The sequence below is a fragment of the Balaenoptera musculus genome, chromosome 1 (genome assembly GCF_009873245.2).
Source record: "Balaenoptera musculus isolate JJ_BM4_2016_0621 chromosome 1, mBalMus1.pri.v3, whole genome shotgun sequence".
In the NCBI taxonomy this organism is placed as follows: Eukaryota; Metazoa; Chordata; class Mammalia; order Artiodactyla; family Balaenopteridae; genus Balaenoptera; species Balaenoptera musculus.
The window spans coordinates 11373083-11392591 of record NC_045785.1 but is presented as its reverse complement, the minus strand read 5'-3'; the positions used below and the strand labels follow the sequence as shown (position 1 = coordinate 11392591).

Sequence of the window (19509 nt, the reverse complement as noted above, 5' to 3'; positions counted from 1 at the left end):
GGGCTGTGGGACAGAGGGGCAGCAGCCCCCAGGGCATCAGGCTAGATGGCCTGAGAAACAGTGGAAGCTTCTATGTATGACTTACTTATTGAAGAGGAGCACATAAATTCAACCCAGGGCGATAGACTGCTCAGAAGATGAATAAGTCTTTGATGCAAGGAATGAGACAAAGAGTGGAGCGTGGATGTGGGAAGGGAAACAGGAAACATTAAGTTGCTTTTCAAACCCACACAGCTCTGGAGACAAGGATGTGTGTGTGAAAAAGCAGGTGGGCGGAGCCATCCCAGCATCGGTAACACATCATTCTATTCAACAGCCACTCGGGCCACCTACCACCCCACTGCCTGCAGGACTGGTTACACTTGCAATGGCAGCCAAAGCATGGCCACACCTGCTAGGAACCTAAAGGACACTGGTGTCCCCTGCTGCTCAAGGCCTAAGACATTCTCTGCACCCCAGAACTCTTCAAGCAGAATATCTGTGGCGTAGATTCTTATCTGCAGGCCTGGTTGGTCATTAAAAAATATATTATTCAACCAACTTGCATTGAGTATGTTGTGGGTTTCTGGGCAGGGCCTGGGTTCCACTTGCCTCTGAATTATCTGAGCCACAGGCACAGGTTCTATTGTGGGGAAGTTTTCATGAAACATTTGTTGAATGAGCAAATTAAATCATAAGGCTCAGTTCCTGCCAGGAGCTCAGTCTAGGACAGGTGACTCATTGTGAGGCAGGGAAAAGGCCCCAACAGGGCTTATTCCTTGTGCTAAAGAGAGGAAACTTGGGCATCATTTCTTCTCCGCCGTGCTCACCAATCATCGACTTTGTTCAGATGGCGAGGCTGGATCTGTGTTGGGTACTGTGCCTGCAGGAGCCTGGCAAGTGGCAAACCAGGCAGGAAACAGACGCCCCTCAATGTGTGCTGGGTCCTGAGGGAGCTCAGCATCTAGGGCTGTGAAATCCAGGGAGGAGGGGCCCTTATTAGTTTCTTCCTGCTGCTGTATCAAATAACTACAAATATAGTAGCTTTAAAAGATACAAATTTAGTATCTTATAGTTCTGGAGGTCAGAAGTCTGAAATGGGTCTCAGGAGGCTAAAATCAAGGTGTGGGCAGGGCTACATTCCTTCTGGAGGCCTTAGGAGAGAATCTGTCTTTTCCGGCTTCTAGAGGCCACGCACATTCCTTGGCTTGTGGACCCTTCCTCCACCTTCAACACCAGCAATGGTGGATTGGGTCCTCACGTTGAATCTCCAGCCTCTGTTCTCTGACTTTCTCTATCTCTGACTCTTCTGCCTCTTCTTTCACTCTGAAGGAACGTTGGGATTACGCTGGGCCTACAGGATAATCCCTCCATTTTAAGGATGTCTGATTAACAACCTTAATTCTCCTTTGCCACGTAAACTACCATATTCACGTGCTCTAGAAATTAGGATGCAGACATCGTGGGGGTGAAGGGGTATGATCCTGCCAACCGCAGGCCCCGGACCCATCAAGTGGAGATGGTCCAGAAAGATTCCTGGAGGAAGCAGAGCGTGAATCAGGACTTGGAGGAAGAGTGACCATCAGGAGGCTGGGGGAGAAGGAAGAGCAAATGCAAAGACTCAGAGGAGAAAGAAGGGAGAGGATCCACAGGCACATCTAGGAACCACATGTACATAACATGTGCATCCACGTGCTAGAAGGAGACGAGGCTGCAAAGGCAAGGAGAGGGTGGGAAAGGGACATAGGAACATCTTAAACACCTCACTCCTGATACTGCTTCCTCCTGCTCAAAACCTCCATGTCCCTGAACTTCAGGGTACAGCCCTTGGGGTTTACCATGATCATCTCCCACCATCCCCCGAATGCAAAGACTCCACCTTCCCACCCCCATACACAGGCTGGTCTTCCTGCCTTTGCTCAAGCTATTTCCCCTGCAGTAATGCCTTCTCTGCCCCTGCCAGTGTCACCTAAGGGCTCCAGAGCCACCCTGCTGAGGTCTGAACCTGGCCCTAACCAGGTACTGCCGTGTAATCTTGGCACATTCACAGCCCACCTCATATTCTTGTTGTGAGAATTAAAGGAGCTAAAGTGTGTGGCATATAAAAAGTGCTCAAAAATGCTAGCTGTCACCACCACTACCACCAACAATAACATTTCAGGGGGTCCAAGAGGAAAACTATTTTCATAATAACACTCTGACATTATTTGCCTGTTTTACTGTGTTAGTATTTGCAATGCTGGTGCAAAAGCAATGCTGGGTAAAATGCTGACATCTTAGCAGAAATCGTAACAGTGGCATCAAACTGTATTAGTAGTCACTGAGTTCTTTACACAATGCGCTCATAGTTGAAAGAAAGAGAGGGGACAGTTTTACTTAAGAATAACCTTGATGAAGCAGTAAAAATAATTAATTCTATTAAAACTTGATCCCCAAGTACATATTTTTTAATAAAATGGGAAGTACACTTAAAGTTCTTTTGCTGCATACCAAAGTACAACGGCTGTCTCAAGGAAAATCATGTGTGCAACTGTTTGAGTTGCTAGATAAACTAGCCACTTTTTCGTAGCTCACCATTTGTACTTGAAAGAAGGGCCAACGTACAGACTATAGTATCTGGCAACCTACTGAACTAAGTGAACACATGAAGTAAGTGAGCCTGTTACTTCTAGGAAAACAAGTGACAGTATTTGTTGCCAGTGATAAAACTTGAACTTTTGAGCAAAAATCCAAATTTGGGCAAACCTGATCTGCCACTATGATTTTACCAGCTCCTCAAGACTTAAAGACTTTTCTAATGAGATTGGTGGTGATGTTAACAGATGTGACTTATTGATGTTGGATAATGAAATATGCCAAGATTTGGAGGATGTGCATTGCTCAGTGAACCAATATTTTCCAAGTGATCAATGTTAGATTTCAAAAAATCATGTGTGGGTACAATAGCCATTCAAAGTACCAATTAGACCAATGGTTCTGTCCATCCTAACAGAGCACAAAACCTTCACTGGATAATTCCACACTCAGCAAACCTCTAAGAAACTACCAGTTGGTGAGTTAGTATGAAGTCAAAGAAAAATATCCATAATTATCTAATAAGGCAATTAATACACTCTTTCCTCTTCCAGCTACACATCTGTGTGATGCTAGATTTTCAACCAAAACAACAAATCATAGTAGCCTGACTGAAAGAGTAGTTAACGAGAACTCAGCAGTCTTCTATGAAGTCAGACATTAAAAAGTTTTTGCAAAATTGTGAAACAATGCTGCTCTTTTCCCTCAAATCTTTTTGTTTAGGAAAATACATTATTTTCATTGAAAAATAATGTTAGCATGTAATGGGTTTAGTACTGTCATTTTTAAACAAATTGAAGATTTAGACACGTTTTTGTTTTTAATTTCTAAAATAGCAAATATTGACAGATCTAAACCATATAAACAACAGCTCTTTGGGGTCATCAATTTTGTAAGAGTATGAAGTGGTCCAGAGACCAGAAAGTTTGAGAAATGCTGACCTAAGAAAATACACAGATTTACACAGATCTTTATAGTGTAGTGTTACGTAACAGTAAGAATGAAAAGAAAACAGTGGAAACAACTTAAATGTCCATTAATAGGAAAGTGGCTAAATAAATTATGGTGCCTCCATTTGGCAGAACATTATGGAGTCATTAAAAATTACGTTTTCAAGGAGTATTTATTGTTGTGGGAAAATGCTCAACACATTCGACATGCCATTAAGTGATTAAAATAGGCAAGAAGCGAATTTTCATGATCATTGTTTCTGTAATGCCTTGATTATTGGAGAAATCAATGCAACTGAGGGGGCCTGGGGAAATCAAGACACCCCAGAGGGGTCCCACGGGCGACAAGCTCACCACAGGTGTAGGGCTGTGGTCATGCAGGGACTCTGGGGTAAGTTTACTCACGCGACGACACCATTCCTTATTAAACAGTCATTCAGGGCTTCTGCCTTTAAACTCACGAGGAGACCAAAATCCCAAACCAAACATTCCCAGACTCGTCCCCACAGAAACAAAGGAAACTTCTAAACCCCCATTCTCGCCAGACTTGATTCTTTTCGTTGCTTTGATGTTGGAACCATCAATGTTTGCGTGTTTGCTTGAGTTCCTAATCCTCTCACGTGCTGAAGAATTCCAGTTTCAACCAACCCCAAACCAAAGACTGAGGGTGGGCAGGTGGGGACCGGCCAGAGTGGAAGTCTTTGGGGGCTTTGCGTTTTCCCACCGCAGGGACGCTGGTTATTAACAAGTGTTGCCCAACATCTGCCGCGTACTTGGCTTGTGCATTTATTCTCGTCCTTCTCATTATGGGCATATAAATCCCTTTTCATGCCCCAGCCTCCTTCTGCCCACATCTGTCTGCAATTTACTCACCATGTGCTGTGGCTGGGGAGGAAGCATCTTATTTATGACTTTGTAGAATGCCAGGCAGGAAGCTTGAGGTGCTTGCTACCTTGAACTTAGATGGGCTCAGGGGGTCTAAGGTCTGGGCTACCCCAAATGGGAATCAGGCGACCAACATCTCCAAACAGATCTGAGGAAGCCTGCCAAACCCTGTCTCATCAGATAATCACTAAGTATTTGCACTAATGGCACTTGGCACTGGGCCAAGCACTTTATACCTCATTTAATCCTCGTGACAACCTGTGAAGTAGCTACTACTATTGGCCTCAATTATAAGAAAAGTAGGTATTGTTATTGTTGCCTTCTGCAAAGGAACTGTGGTTCAGAGAGGTTAAGGAATTTGCCCCAGGTCACACAGCTAGTAAGTGACAGAGATGGGATTCATGCCCAGATCTGACTCCAGAGTCTGCTGTCCCCTGACTGAGCTAGGATGGCCTCCTGTCTCTCTTGTCCAGGCCAACTTCACCCCTCATGACCTCATCCAGAGGGGAGATGAGGTGTTTAGTGCAGTGGAAAAAGTTTCTGACTCTGCTGCTAATTAGCTCTATCACCTTGGCCAAGTTACTTAACCTCCCTGAGCCTCATTCAGCTGTCTCCACCTGTGAAGGGGGTTAATATCTTCCAGCAGGACTGGGGTGAATGGTAGACCAAGTGCACAGAACAGTGCTGGAACACAGTAGGTGCTCAATAAGGCTTTCCTTGAATGAATACTGACGAGTCCTTGTTGATGAAATTATTGTTCCTACAAAGCAGTCGCCTTTGGGGGATCTCTGGGTCCCTGAGCAAGGCCCTGAAGACCTTTGGGGATGGATAAGAAATCGTACAGCACAGAGTTGGGAAGAAATGCCTGCATAGCTCTGTGCCCTGTGGGCTAAACAGAGGAGGGTGCACATCATGGTTACCGCCTTCACAGACACGACCTCATTTAATTCACTGTTACTGTCCCATCACTCAGATCAGAACACTGAGGTCTGGAGAGCCGTCTGCCCCAGGAGCTGGGCAGTCGGTGGGTAAATGAGCCTCTGCTCACTCCCTGCCCATACCCCTGGGCACAGGAACAGCAGAGAGAGGTATTCCTCCTCCTCCCAGGTCCAGAAGGGGGAATACAGGTGAGAATTCTTTCCCTGGCCCAGGACACAGAAGGCAGGTGACTCTGTCCTGGAATGAATACCAGCAAAGGAGGCTGAGACAGCGTCTGGCTGCTTCCTGAGGCAGCCTCGACTCTCTGCAGGATCGCGAAGCCTGGCGAGACCAAAGGACATCAGCTCACACGGCTTGGACCCAGCAACACGTGCCCATGGGAGACTCCTGAGACTTGGATCTCCTTCCTGAGAAGGGTGGGGATGTTCCAAGGCCCCCGGGAAGCTGGGAGTGGAGGGAGCTTGTATAGATCTGCCTGGACCACAGGAGGGTTGCATAGAGAAAGCATGCGTGCCTGGCACAGTGACTTCTGATCACACGGCGTCAGCTGCACCGTGACACGGACCACCTGCCTGCTACGGCCTGAAGAGACCACCCAGAACACTGTCTAGGTGGCCCCACCGGAAACAAAACCTCAACAGGAAAGCGTCTACCCAGCTTTAAGAGTAACATGTACTGCTGGGAAGAACGCAGACAGGGGCTGGAGCACCCGGGTGAGGGCGCACCGGCGTCCCAGGCTTCCTGGGGGACGGGTGGTGGGGTGTTGGACAGACAGCTGGCTTAGCCAGTGTTCTGCGGCTCACTTCACACCTCTAGTCAGGGAAGCCCACAAGGACAGAGCCGCCTAACCATCCAGCACAATCCCCTCTCCCTCCCCGCCCAGTTAGCCTTGTAGCTGGGACGCGGGTGCCCAGCAGTCCCTGCGGCCACGCTCTTGCCAAAGGGAATCTCTGACCCTGAATTTTGGCTCTTTCCCTGGATCTTTCACAGGCCGAGGGGAGCAGAGATGCCCACCAGCCTGAAACGCGCCCCTGGGATGGTTACAGAAGAGAGAGACAAACAGATTCTTTAAGCCACCCTGTTTTGGGGTCTTTGCTACAGCAGCCTGAAATCAACCGAAGGAACAAACCTGCTTTGGCCTCAGAAATGAAGTCTTCAGAGAGTATTTATCGTTCTAGTAAGTGGTAAGTGGAAAGGAGGGTGCCAAGTCTTATTGCCCTTTCCCCCCCTAGGAGAATCAAAGACACTAAGAGGGGCTCAAGAGATCAAGGCAGACCCCACCCAAGATATTTTCTCCCCCAGCATTTCACGTTGGAGGACTGGGAGGGGATGGCTTCCAACCTTTCTCAGATAACCTTTTGAGACACAGTGCGGGCAGGTGGCTCCCAGGAGAGATGGGTATGGCAGTGGCCAGTACCCCAGGCCAGCTCTAAGGAGAGCAGCTGACACGTGGGCCCACTGGTTTCCTGTCTCCTAAAGCAGTGTCTCTCCTAACTCCTCCCCCCACCCAGCGCTGGATGCCGCGCTCCTTAGAGGGGAGCTCCTGCAGACCAAGCAACGAGAGAAGAGGCCTGAGCCCTCCCCTGGAGAGCCCACCGCGGTGAGCGTGAGGGAAGTGGGGGAGGGATGTGCCCTCCAGCACAAAACCCAGCCTCCCCGCACTGTCCTGTGAGGGGAGGCACCGCAGGACCCTGAGAGCTCTGGGTAAGAGGCACCCCAGCTGCTGGGTCAGCATCCTCGTTCAGCAAAGATAACTACCTGCCATTCCCACCTCAGAAGGAGGCGCCCCATGACCGGCAGCGATGGAGAACGTGAGGCGGTCACACTGCGGGAGGGAATGACATCTGCACCCGACCCAGCGAGACGCAGGATTCCACCCAAAAAGGAAGGGGCAGCCTGGGCTGGGGGGCTGGGCGCTGGGAGACTCCCGCGGCCGCATCACTGCCCCTGCAGAGGCAGGACCCTGGCTCCTGGTGTCCTTGTGGCCCCAGCTGGGGCCCAGGCGAGGGAGGGGAGGGAGCTGTCGCCGACTTGTCACTCACCCTGCAATGCTTCTTTGGCTCTGGTTAGCTCCTGTTCCTTCTGGGCCAGCTGGACCCTGAGCTCGGTGGCCGCGAGGACCTCGGAGGACTTGCCGCCCTGCGACTCCTCCAGGTCCTTCATCAGCATCTCCTTCATCTGCCGGAGAAGGTGGACTTCCTCCTGGAGCCGGGACACTTCCTCCCGCAGCAGTGCTAGGGGAGAAGGGCACACGGTTAGAGCGGGGGACGGTGGCTCCCGCTCGCTCACTTTTCTGGGGACAGCTTGAAGGTGCTTTGGCTTTCCCTGTTTGCTCTGCGTTCAGGGCCTGTCCTACTATGCGTAGGAAAACCCCCAAACGACCTTATTGCAAGGAGGCCCCGCCCCAGTCCTGGACCCCACCCACAGTCTGCAGAACACGCCCGGTGGGACTCCCTGCCTCCCACCACACTCTCTAGGGCTCTCAGGGGTCAGCACTGCAGTCTCAAGCCAGCAGCACTCCCAGTTACGCTTTACGTGCTTTACCTTGTTTACCAAAACCTCCGGAGGCAGGATGCTTCACCCCCATCTCACAGACTAGGAAGTCAAGCCTCGCAGAGATTAAGAAACTCCACGAGGGCATAAAGTGAGTAGGTAGCAGAGGTGGGATGTGAACCCAGACCTGGTCGACTCCAGGCACAGTCAACGCGACAGTGTTACTCAGGACAGCGCACACCCAGGCCGAGATGCTCACCTCACTTAGAGACCGATTAAAAGAGCTTCTGACGTAGAGAATGGACTTGAGGACATGGGGAGGGGGAAGGGTAAGCTGGGACGAAGTGAGAGAGTGGCATGGACATATATACACTACCAAATGGAAAATAGATAGCTAGTGGGAAGCAGCCGCATAGCACAGGGAGATCAGCTCGGTGCTTTGTGACCACCTAGAGGGGTGGGATAGGGAGGGTGGGAGGGAGACGTAAGAGGGAGGAGATATGGGGATATATGTATATGTATAGCTGATTCGCTTTGTTATACAGCAGAAACTAACACACCATTGTAAAGCAATTATACTCCAATAAAAATGTTAAAGAAAAAAAAAAAAAGAGGTTCTGAGATGCTCATGGAAGCAGGTCCCGGAGCGGCTGGCCTTGGCCTGCATCACTAAGCCATGCATCGCTCTCTCCCTCTTCCCCACCCTCCTGCACGCTGGCCCCTCTCTGTGCGACGGGCCAAGCTCCGTCCAGCCTCAGGGCCTTCGCCCTCCACCTGTGACACCCTTTTCCCTGTTCTTCCAGTGACACAGCCGCCCCCCGACACCACCCTGTCCCGTGCTCCCATGGTAGCGGGGGATGCAGTCCTCGCCTGTGAGGGTCAGAGGGCACGGCTGCGGCACTGCTTTCGAGGCCCCGGGTCTCCGGTCTGGCTCCCTCGCTGACCAGGAGTGTGGTCACGAGCAAGTCCCTTCCCCTCGAAGCCTCACATGCCCCTTCTATAAAATGGGTCTAACCCTCGTGGGGTTGAGATGCAGGAGGAAGCCTGGTCCAGGGGATGTGCTCAGCGTATACAGCAAGCGCTCAGTGCCGGTGAGACGGGGGCTGCGTCTCCCCAGGCGCCTGACCCTCTTAGCGGCGCCCGGCGTTCTCTAAGGTGCTACAACCTGCACTCCTTGGGGACACGAAGGCAGAGCCAGGACTGGGGTGGGGGGCAGGCCTCAGGGAGCAGAGCTGAGGCCTCGGGGACCCGGGGTCCCTCCACCCCCAGAAGCCCGGGGAAGGGTGGCACTGGCTCCAGCCCCTGTTCCCTGGTCCACCTCAACCGCCTCCTCTGAGGCCACCTGGGCCCAGCTGCCACCCACACAAGGGGAGGCCGCCCTGCCCTCCCAGCTCCTCAACCCCCACCCAACCTCCCCACAAAAGCCTGAAACGCAGGGCGTCCCACCTAACTCCTGCACTGGAAACCCTCCCTGGCTTCCCACCAGCTGCCCCAACAGCCCCTCTGAGGCCTCCCTCAGGCCACCTGTGGGGGGACTTCCAGTTCTGGAAGGTGCTAGACTTGTCCCGCCTCAGGGCCGCTGGAAGAGCTTCCTTCCTTATTCACAGGTTCCTCCCTGTCTGGCAGTCTCAGCCCTACTGTCACCTCAAGAGCCCTAAAGAGGCCCTCACCCGTGGTGCACTTCTGACAGCAGTTTGGACAACCCACCCCAAACCCCTCATTAATGTGGGAGGCCCACCCATGCGTTACCGTGTGCGTGCCCAGTGGGCACAGCTCCCTGAGAGCAGGCCTGGTAGCTCTGCTCTAGCTCATCCGCTGAGGGGTCTCAAGTGCCCTGAATACTATACGATGACACACGACAATCGAATGATCTCCTCCAGCCACCCGTCCACCCAGCAAGAGTTCATGGGCACCTGCCCCAAGCCAGTTGCTGCTGAAGGCACTGGAGACCCCTGGGTGAAGGTCACAGACAGGTCCCACCCTCAGGCTGGTGCTCCTAAACCCCACAGTGAACACGGACTGAAGAAACCCAAACCTGCACCCCGGGGAGGCAGGCTGTCTGCAAGGCACCTCCTGGCTGCTCTGACATGGACAGACTCAAGTGCAGGCTGGGAACTGTCCAAGTCTCTTAGCAAAACTGCAAAGTAGGAGGTTTGCACTGGGGGCCCCTCCCCTGCCCTCATTCCAGACAAACATTTGCAGGTCGCCTATACTGCAGGCCTGGCGCAGGGTGTTCAAAAAGAAGGGAACTCCCTTGGCCTTGAGAAGTCTCCAGCAAGTGGAAGCAGCACACGCAAGTAAGCATAATACAAAGCAGGTGTGGCATGTGCTTGGAGCACAAGAACATTTGAAATGGGCCTCGGAAGATGGCAGGGCAGTGAGCAGCGGGGACAGTACGAGCAAAGGCAAGAAGGCTGGAAAGGTCCCTGGGTGACCAGTGACCAGTACCAGGTGAGGAAGAGCAGGGAGGAAGGCAGGAGAGGTACAACAGGGTCAGATTATAAAAGGTCTTAACCTCGACCACCACTCTGTGCCCGCAGCCCTGGCTCGCCATCTCTAGCAGTACTTAAGGCTCTGGATTTTTCGTTCTTGCTCCCTGCCACAGACTGAATGTTTGTGTCCCCATAAAAATCATATGTTGAAACCTAATGCCCCATGTGATGATGGTACCTGGAGGTGAGGCCTATGGGAGGTGATTAGGTCATGAGGGCGGAGCAAAACACACAGCAGAAAGACAGCTATCTATTAACCAGGAAGAGGGTTCTCACCAGACACGGAATCTGCCAGTGCCTGGCTCTTGGACTTCCAGCCTTCAGAATTTTAAGAAACAAATTTCTGTTGTTTATAAGCCACTGGCTATTTTTGTTCTAGCAACCCCAAACGGACTAAGACACCCTCCTTCCTCAATTGTCCCCAGTCACCCATCCTGCCGGGGCCTGTTCCCACTCAGCTGTCACCAAACGGTTATTTCACGATAAGGTGTGAGTGACTGCTAAGCATCCCCATCTATATTTACATTGCCAGGCACGTGGAAGCCAGGGCTGTTTGATTTTATTTTAGGGGCATGACTTCTGGGCTTCCTTAAACTGCCCAGAGGAAGCCACTGAGGTTGTTTGCTGTCTATACAGATGGCAGAGGATTCCAAGAGACCTGGCTTCGAATTCAGTCCTGGCCAGGGCTTTGTTGTGACCCTGAGCAAGCCCCATGATTTTTCTGGCCCTCAGTTGCCATGTACACTGCTTGGGGACAATGTCATCCATTTAGGGTTGCCAGATTTAGCAAAATAAAACAAAGCGAAGCAAAACAAACCAAAAAAGCCCAGGTGCACAGTTAAATTTGAATCTCAGATAGACAACAAATAATTTTTAGTATAAGCATGTCTTAAATATTGCATGGGACGTACTTATGCTAAAAATTGATTTGTTGTTTATATGAAATTCAAATGTAACTGGGCATGCTGTGTTTTATCCAGCAACCCTACTTCCATTGCAATGAAACGGGGCCATCATGAGAAAGGGCTGTGCTACGATATTATCTCACAGGAGGAAGGAGGGCCTGGCACAGCCTTCTCTGCCCCTTGCTCTTGGATGAGAGCAAGACGGGGCTGGGTGCCCCTATCCTGAGCTAACAGTGGCAAAGGCAAATTTTTTCCTGCGCTCACGTTGCTAATAGGTGTACCTGACACCTAGGCCCCGCCCCTTGAGTCAGGCTCTGAAGAAGCAGGAGGGCGGGATACCCAGTACAGCTCCTGCAGGAACCAAGTCTTAGGAGACCAGGCTGGAAAAACAACTCCACAGAAAGAGAGAGGCTTGTCCAAGCTTACTAACTGCACCTGCCCTGGCTGGACTAGATCTCACACAGCGTGGACCCTTCCAGGGGCAGAGAGGGGTGACAGCCCTGGGACTACAATCACAGAGAGCCTCACAAGACTGAAGCCCATTTACAGGCTTCAGGACCATTCACTGGCACTTCCCCTCCCGGGGCCTCAGTGGCCTCACCTGTGAAATGGGAGTGATGGGAATGAGACACACAGGTAATGCACTTAAACGTGCTAAGCACGATGAGTGCTGTGTGTGCCCTCGTGCCCTCAACTCCTCTTCCCCTCAAAAGGGGAGCGACCACATTCCTCAGAAGCAATGAAGAAGTGAGAGTTGGAAGACTTGGGTTGCTGTCTCAGAGGGATTGCTACCTCACTGTGTGACCTTGGGCAAGTCACTATCCCTCTCTGGGCCTTCATAATATCAGTGCCCTTAGAGGGATGCACTCTTCATGAACCTAGATGAATGCTACCGATTGTGCATTTCCCCCCTTGGCGGGACGGGGGTCCCTGCTCTGGTCCACAGCCGCACTGCTCAGTGACGCAGCCACAGGCACACGTGGCTACTTAAGTGTAAATTAGTCACAACAAACAACTCAGTTCCTCAGGCACACCCGTCACATGTCAAAAGCACAGAGACCACCCCGTCGGGGCACGGAGCTCCTGGTCAGTGCTCGTCCAGGGGCACGAGGTGGGGAAGGGAAGAAGCGGGGTTTGTGAAGCAGCTGGTGCAGCACGGGCCGCACACACATGGACAGGAGGGAGCCTTGTGCCAAAGGCGGGAGAGCTGCTGGGGAAGGAACCACGTTCCTGGAGAAGCCGCACTGGCCCTGGCCCAGGGACACAAAAGGGAAAGATCAATTGTGTACCTTTCTGCCGACGCTGGGCAACCACGGACCTTAGGGCAGGGGGCTGGTGGTGGTAAAAGGGCCTGGCGCCAAAGAAGCCACAGACGCAGCAGAGCTCTAGGCCATGGAAGCCGGAAGTAAGCATTGCCTGGGAGACGGCAGCTCTCCCACCCCCGGGAAGCCAGCAGTTACCAATGATGCTGCCCTGGGGGGAGCAGGCAGGCCACACAGTGGAAGCCCCCAGAGGCCTCTTCCCAAGGGCGAGGGGGGTGTGGCATACCTACTCAGGTGACAGAGGGAGCTGGGGAGACCCTGCCCCTGCCCCTCTGTAGCACATCTCCTTTTGTTTGTAAGAGCAGCGAGTGCTCGGCATTTTAAAAACGCCATTTCCTGGCCTCCCTTGCAGCTAGAATTGTCTGTGTGACCCAGTTCTGGCTAATGAGATGTAGGAGAAAGTCCCTGAGGAAGACTGCCCTTTAAGAAAAAAGGGCTTTGCCTCCTCCGTGCCTTCTTGTCTGGAAAGTGGACTTGTGGTTAGAGCTGTGGCAGCCACATTGTAACAAGGAGGCAACATGCACAGGGAGCAAAAAAGATGTCAAGGGGAGAGAACAGAGCCTGGGGCCTGGTGAGCACAGCTCAGCCCTGCACCTGCGTCTCGAGACCCAGAGCAGCACCAGCTGGGCAGGGCCACCTGGCACAGGAGAGCCTTTAATTTCCCTGCTGATCTACCAGTTCTCCAGAACCAACCATGGCAGTGCATGCTACAGGCTGAGATTGAGTTCAGGTGGCTGCTAAGGGCCAGCACCTCTGGGGTCTGCCCTGTGGCCGCCTCAGCTGTGAATTCTGGGGAGCGGGAGGAGGAGGAGGTGGGGACTGTGGAGGAATCCACACAGCGCAGAAGGGAGGTGACCGCTCCTGGCCCTGGGGAAGAGCCCCCAGTTTTGTGACAAGTTCTTTCCTGGTTTAATTTTTGTGAGCTCACAGGGCTGGGGCAGGAGAGGAAGAAGACAAAGGAAAACACTTACTCTCCGTGACTGTGGGGCACCGTCCAAGAACAGGATGCGTGAACAGGCAGTGAGAGGCCTCGGAGCTCTCTCGGGGAGTTGCCGGTTTACGAGTCTGGCCTTCCCAAGCCAAAGGTCCAAACAGCAATAATACTGTAACCACCGTGTATCACAATGACGATTCCTTTACTAACACTTCGGGAGCACATGATATGTGCTCCAGGCTCTGTTGTAGGTCTGTTACACTCCTTAACGATAACTAGCGAATCCTCACAATAACCTCATGAAGTAGCTCCTGTTATCATCACCCCCTTCAACAGATGGGGAAGTTGAGGCACAGGATTTAGGTGACTTGAACAATGTCATGCAGAGTCAGAGCGGTCTAGCTCCGGCACCCACCCCAGTCCACAAACTCTTGCACTGTACTATCTTTTTTTTTTTTTTTTTTAATATTTATTTATTTGTCTGCATCAGATCTTAGTTGCGGCACGCGGGATCTTTAGTTGCAGCATGTGAACTCTTAGTTGCTGCGTGTGGGATCTAGTTCCCTGACCTGGGGCCCCTGCATTGGGACCGCGGACTCTTAGCCACTGGACCCACCAGGGAAGTCCCTCACTGTATTATCTTGCAGGGGGAGAGGGCCACAAAGTCCATGGGCCGCCGCAGGCTTGCCCTGATGGATGGCAGGGGAGGCAGGCGTGCCCCCCAGCAGGTATGGGCTTGCTCTTGTTTCCCACATGGAGGTGGGTCACAGGGAGCCGGCCACTCCGTGCGTGGCCCTCCCCAGGGGCACAGTTCCCACGCAGCTCCTGGAGAAGGAGCTGGCCACGGAGCCAGCAGGGGCTCTGCTCTGCTCACACTTGACGCCCAGCGCCAGCCCAGTGCTGGGCTCCTGGCAGGCACACAAGGACGGCGCCGAGTGCGGGGCGGGGCGGAGGTGGGCCAGGCCGGTCTGGGTCAGCCACCGGGGCTCAGTCCCGGCTCCCCCGCTTCCTGGCTATTTGACCTTAGGACAAGTGACCTCTGAGTTTATCTGAAATTGGAGCCAAGACCAGTCTCCCAAGCCTGTAGTAAACATTTAACAAAGCAATCATCTAAGTGGAAACATTCCAGAAGGTTCTAAATGGGGGTCAGATGGAGCTCGTCAAGATCATTATTATAGAAAAGGGCAAACCTCCCTGATGTTCCGAGGAGAGGCCTTGGCCCCAAGAACCTGGGAGCCCAGACTTGTGGGCCTCCCAACCCGGAAGGGATGGATTAAATGACAGAGAAGGCTGAGTCACCCAGTCTGCAGGGCAAAGGCAGGACCAAGAGCACAGGGGGCTCCGAAGGGAGGGCAGGCTGGAGTGACAGTCCCTGGCTGCCTGTCATGGGTGGACACCTTGGTGAACAGCCAAGCACACATCTGTCAAAACTCGCTGAACTCAGATGGTGCCCTTAAAACCTGTGCACTTTGCTGTAGGAGATTATACCTAAAAATATACATATACATACATACATATATATATATATATATATATATGGCAGTAACTTAACTCACTTTTATAGATCCTCCCCCCAAATCCAGGTACTGAGCTCACCGGCCCCCTGCCCTCCAGCAGGCCTCAGTGGAAGGGGAGCCTGAGTCCAACCCCGGGCTCTGTGGACGACCTCCGTTCACCTGAGCTATACCTGCCCTGTGGGAGACAGATTGGACCATGCCCCGCTGGCCCTGGCCGGATGGAGGTCACTTCCAGATGACACGACGCTCTGCTTAATGACGTCATGGTTCCCTTCTGGTCCAAACACCCTTTCTGGCAGAGACGATGGCTGACGGCACTGCCATGTTCTGAGCCCCGACTTTGCAGGATGCCACCCACTGGATTGCAGGTTTCATCTCACCGGATCCTCATGGCACCCACGCAGGGCTGTAGTGACCCCGCTTGAGCTCGGAGATGTTGGGGGGTGTGGGACGGAGCCCAGGTCGGCCTGTGGGTCGTGCAGCTACCCCCGCCATGGGCTGCTCCAGCAGCGGCCGGCAGGTCGTGAGTACTCAAAAGCCACCACTGCTGCCGGGACTGCCATTACTGTCATCACTGCCGAACCTGGTCCAGGTGGTAGTCTCAGAACATTAGGATGATGCTTGTTCTAGGAATTAGGAATCAGATTGTTCTTGGAGGGTTAAAATGTTAAGACTGAGGTACAATGATTCATATCAAATCCCCGTAAGAGATGGGCTCCCAGGCCCCAAGACTAAACAGGACCAGATGTATTCGTGCCCCAGGAAGCCAGTACCTGATGGTGGAAGGGAGTCCTGAAAAGGCAGAGTCAGAGAGGGGGTTGCTGGCAGAGCCCACATCCCAGGCTGAGGGGGTGAGGGTCTTCACCAATGGCTTAAGGGCACCTCCTCTGTTCTGCCTTTCTGCAGGGGGAGCACATGGAGAGAAAGAGGGCAGCTGCATTCCTATATTGCATTCCCTCTGTTCTTGAATTCATTCTTCATCATCATCATGGTGATAATAATAACACTTTTTGAGTCACTCATGCATGCCAGAACGGTTCTAAATCTTCACACCATTAATTCTCAATCCTCACAATAACCCAAGGTGATGCACCCACTTTACAGAAGAAACTGAGGCATGGAGAAAACATGTGGTTAAACCCAGGTGGTCTGGCTGCAGAGCCTTTTCTGGTCACTACTTAGTTATATTCTACCTCTTCTCCTGCGGTACAGCTGCCAGACTGTGAGCTGCCCCACAAGGCAGGCAAAGCCTATGTGTCCTCTCAGGACCCGCAGTTACAAGGGGGCCCTCAAACCCTCCTGGGACAGATACCACTGTTTGCATCCTTCCCCCAGCCTGGAAGGCCCGAGGTCGCAGAACCTCTTGGCTAAGCTGACCCAACAGCCAAGGAGGGACAGGAGCGCTGGATTCAAACAGCCCAGGGCAGCAGAAGTAGCAGCAGCAACGCAGCCCTCGGTTCTAGACTCAGCCCCGAAGGTTCCTCAAAGCTCTCTGCGAATGACTGGAATTCCACAGGGACATCCAGCCAGGTGGGACTTGAATGTAACAGTTTGCCTGTGGAGAGAGAAATCTGGGAACCGCAGCCTGGGAAGAGCAGCCTCAGGGCCGGGCCTCTGAGATGGGGGAGGGAAGACTTGACATCACTTCCTTCTGCTTGGCTGGTCCCCTCACACCCAGCCCAGGCTCCCCTCCCACCTGGTCTCTGCGTGGGGAGCTGAAAACAGCCCTCTTGGTCCACCTCTGTTCATCATGTAGACTCTCCCATCCCTCCCTCCATCCCCCCTGCATGTGGAGACAGACCCACTAGGCCAGGAACAGGGCCAGTGGCAGGCAGACAAGAGCTGGGCCTATGGTTTGCTAGGGATTTCCGTGTTCTCTGGGCCTTTGTCATGTGATCCTGACACTTAAAGCTTTGGGGGTGATGGGACACAATAGAGCACTCACCAAATACAAGTACATTCTCAAACAATGCCCAGGCACTCCTCAGCAGTATTAATTCCAAGGCTGCTCCAGGGCCTGGGAGAGCCGCCTGGTAATTCTTACTACAGGTGGGTAGGGGAGGGCCTGGCAGGTACCAGGTGATGCAGGCTTTGTCTTTTTCTCATATTTCACAGTAATTGTTTTTTCTTTTAGGTGCTGTTTAACCCGTCTTTCCTGCAGAGCTGTTCCAGTACAGCTGCTGGCCCATAAACATACCTTTCAGCCAGACTCATCTTGGGCCCGACTGCCAAGCTAATCCTCTTCCACAATCTTGGGGGGCCCACCTTTCCCACAAGAAGCCGTGCCCACCCAGCTCCACACCCTGGGAATCCAATTCTCTCCGGGAAGGGGTCTGCCTCCTTTGACCATCCCTCACCAAGCACTGACTCAGGAATAATCGTGTGCCAGGCACCAGCCCTGGAAGGGTGCCAGTCTCAGGTTCAAAAGCAGAGATGCCTGGGGAAGTGAAGGAATCGCAGACCCCCAGCACGCAGCTCCCTAGTTCTCAGGCAGAACCAAACCTGAAGATCTGCGCTACGGAACATGGTCCCTGCAGGCGGCCTGGCCTGATTCCTAGAATGTGCCCGTTTGTCACTGGAGGTCCTTGCTTCCCGTGTCCACTGCTCCCCAAACCTGGAAAGGACAGCCTCTGGCAGCCTTTCTGGGCATGTGGCTTGATGCCACCATGCCCTGACAGCCAGTAGGAGCCCCACGGTCCTCGGGGGTCTGCGACAGTCACTCAGCAGGTGATTCTAGCTCCAGAAGGAATGCGCACCTCCAAATACAGCATCTGCCTGGGGGTGGAAAGGCAGGCCCTCTCCTGTCACCCAGGCAGCCGAGTCCCTGACAGGCTGTGACTGCTTGGTCCCAAAGCCAGGTGCCCAGGCCTCCTGGGGGGCCTTGAGGAGCCCACTCCTATCTGCTTGCTGGGCAGGAGTGATGGGAGAGGAAAGGGCTGGCCTCTCCTCAGGGCCTGGCCAGCTGCCTCCCCTGGCCCTCATTGAACACAGTTTCCCTTGGGACTTAGAAGCAGCGAGCTGGGGCCCATTCATCGTGTCGGGTGGGCTGACAGCAGCTGTCCTGGGATACCCTCTTGGTGCAAAGAGGAATCTTAACACTCTTATCAAGTTGAGCCTTAAAGCCACCGCTTCCCCTGGGATGCTGGCTCATCCCACCTTTTCAAAGTTCTTCATTATCCCCCGCTGGATTGGGCAGCAGACTTTTTGGTTCAGCCGACATCTACGCCTCCAGTCTTTCAGACAGAGCACCTCCATTTCCCTCTGGGGAGCCACCCACTCCCAGAGCCCGTGGTTCAAAGGTGGAGATAAGACCCAGGCTGGCCAATCAGAGAGCTGAGTTGTCCTGGCCACTGTGATTGGTTTAGGAGGGGAAGCACATGACACAAATCAGTCCAATCAGAGTCAGAGTCTGGACCAGGAGCCGCTCTCTTTAACGATGGACGTGAGGATGGAGCCTGGAGGTGGTGGTGGCCATCCTGCTGCCAAGAAGGGAGCGCCAACAAGACAAAGACTGGATGCAGATAATATCCGTGTTGTCCTGGATCACACCACACCTGAAGCCAGGATCTACTCCTGAATTTTTCGGTTATGTGAACCAACACATTCTTAAGCCAGTTTGAGTTGCATTTTCTATCCCTTGCAACTGTAAAAGAATCCTGATAAACTGTTTCTGTCAGGGACCATTTTCTGGGTGCCCAGCATCCCCACAGACTTAAAGGCCACCTGCTATGTGCTAAGCACGTTAAGCTGTATCACTGTCCTTCAGAAACCGCACAAGCAAAACAGACAATGGAATTTACCTCCACAGAACCAGTGAGCACCTACTCCCACGTGTGCTTTAATTCTAGCTTTTCTTTGACTGCAGTGACCAGTCCCCCTGGGTTGAAACCCTGGAAGGCACAAATTTTCAAGTTCTGCCTCAAGGCCATTTCCAGACTTTTCCTACCCGAATCAGCCTTTCTCCTCTTTTCCCACCCGACGAGGTCTGGGAGCACTAACCCCGCAGCCTTCCTCGGCCTGAGGGCTCCGGGTCCCGTTTGGGTGCTGACTACGTGCCTGGCCCTAAGCCTCGGACCACTGAATTCGCTCGCTGGGAGCAGTGCTCCGTTTGCACATGCAAACGGAGGTGGAGAGACGGAGACCAGGACAGGTGGACAGCCTTGTTCAAGGTTATAGAGCTGGTCCCGGTGGCACAGCGGATCCCAACTCAGATGTCTGTCTGATTGCAAAGCTCATGTTCTTAACTGGCCTAGGCTCCCAGCCCTAAATGCCCTGCTGTGCATATTTCTCAACCTAAACTCCAGGACAAAGAGCGGGGCAGGGCTGGAACTGGGCCTTTGTTCGACCTTTGGTGAAAACAACCGGGTCCCCCAGCCTTGGCTCTCACCACAAGCTTCTCCCGTCCCCAAGGCTTGGCTCCTAAAGGAACGGATCCAGGAGAGGGGCACTGACCACTGAGCAGCACTGCCTGTTTCCCTCTCCGCCCTCACCACGCAAGACTCTCTCCTCCCACCCCTCC

The 19509-nt window shown here is 53.0% G+C and overlaps 1 protein-coding gene across 3 annotated transcripts in view; it reads right to left on the bottom strand.

The window, feature by feature from the left end:
* KAZN (kazrin, periplakin interacting protein) overlaps positions 1-19509 on the bottom strand; it is a 462050-nt gene that overhangs the window by 116534 nt on the left and 326007 nt on the right. For all 3 annotated transcript variants that reach the window (XM_036861208.1, XM_036861217.1, XM_036861227.1), the window contains one exon: positions 7370-7561. In XM_036861208.1, the coding sequence (XP_036717103.1) occupies positions 7370-7561 (192 nt within the window). The remainder of the gene's footprint in view (positions 1-7369; positions 7562-19509) is intronic.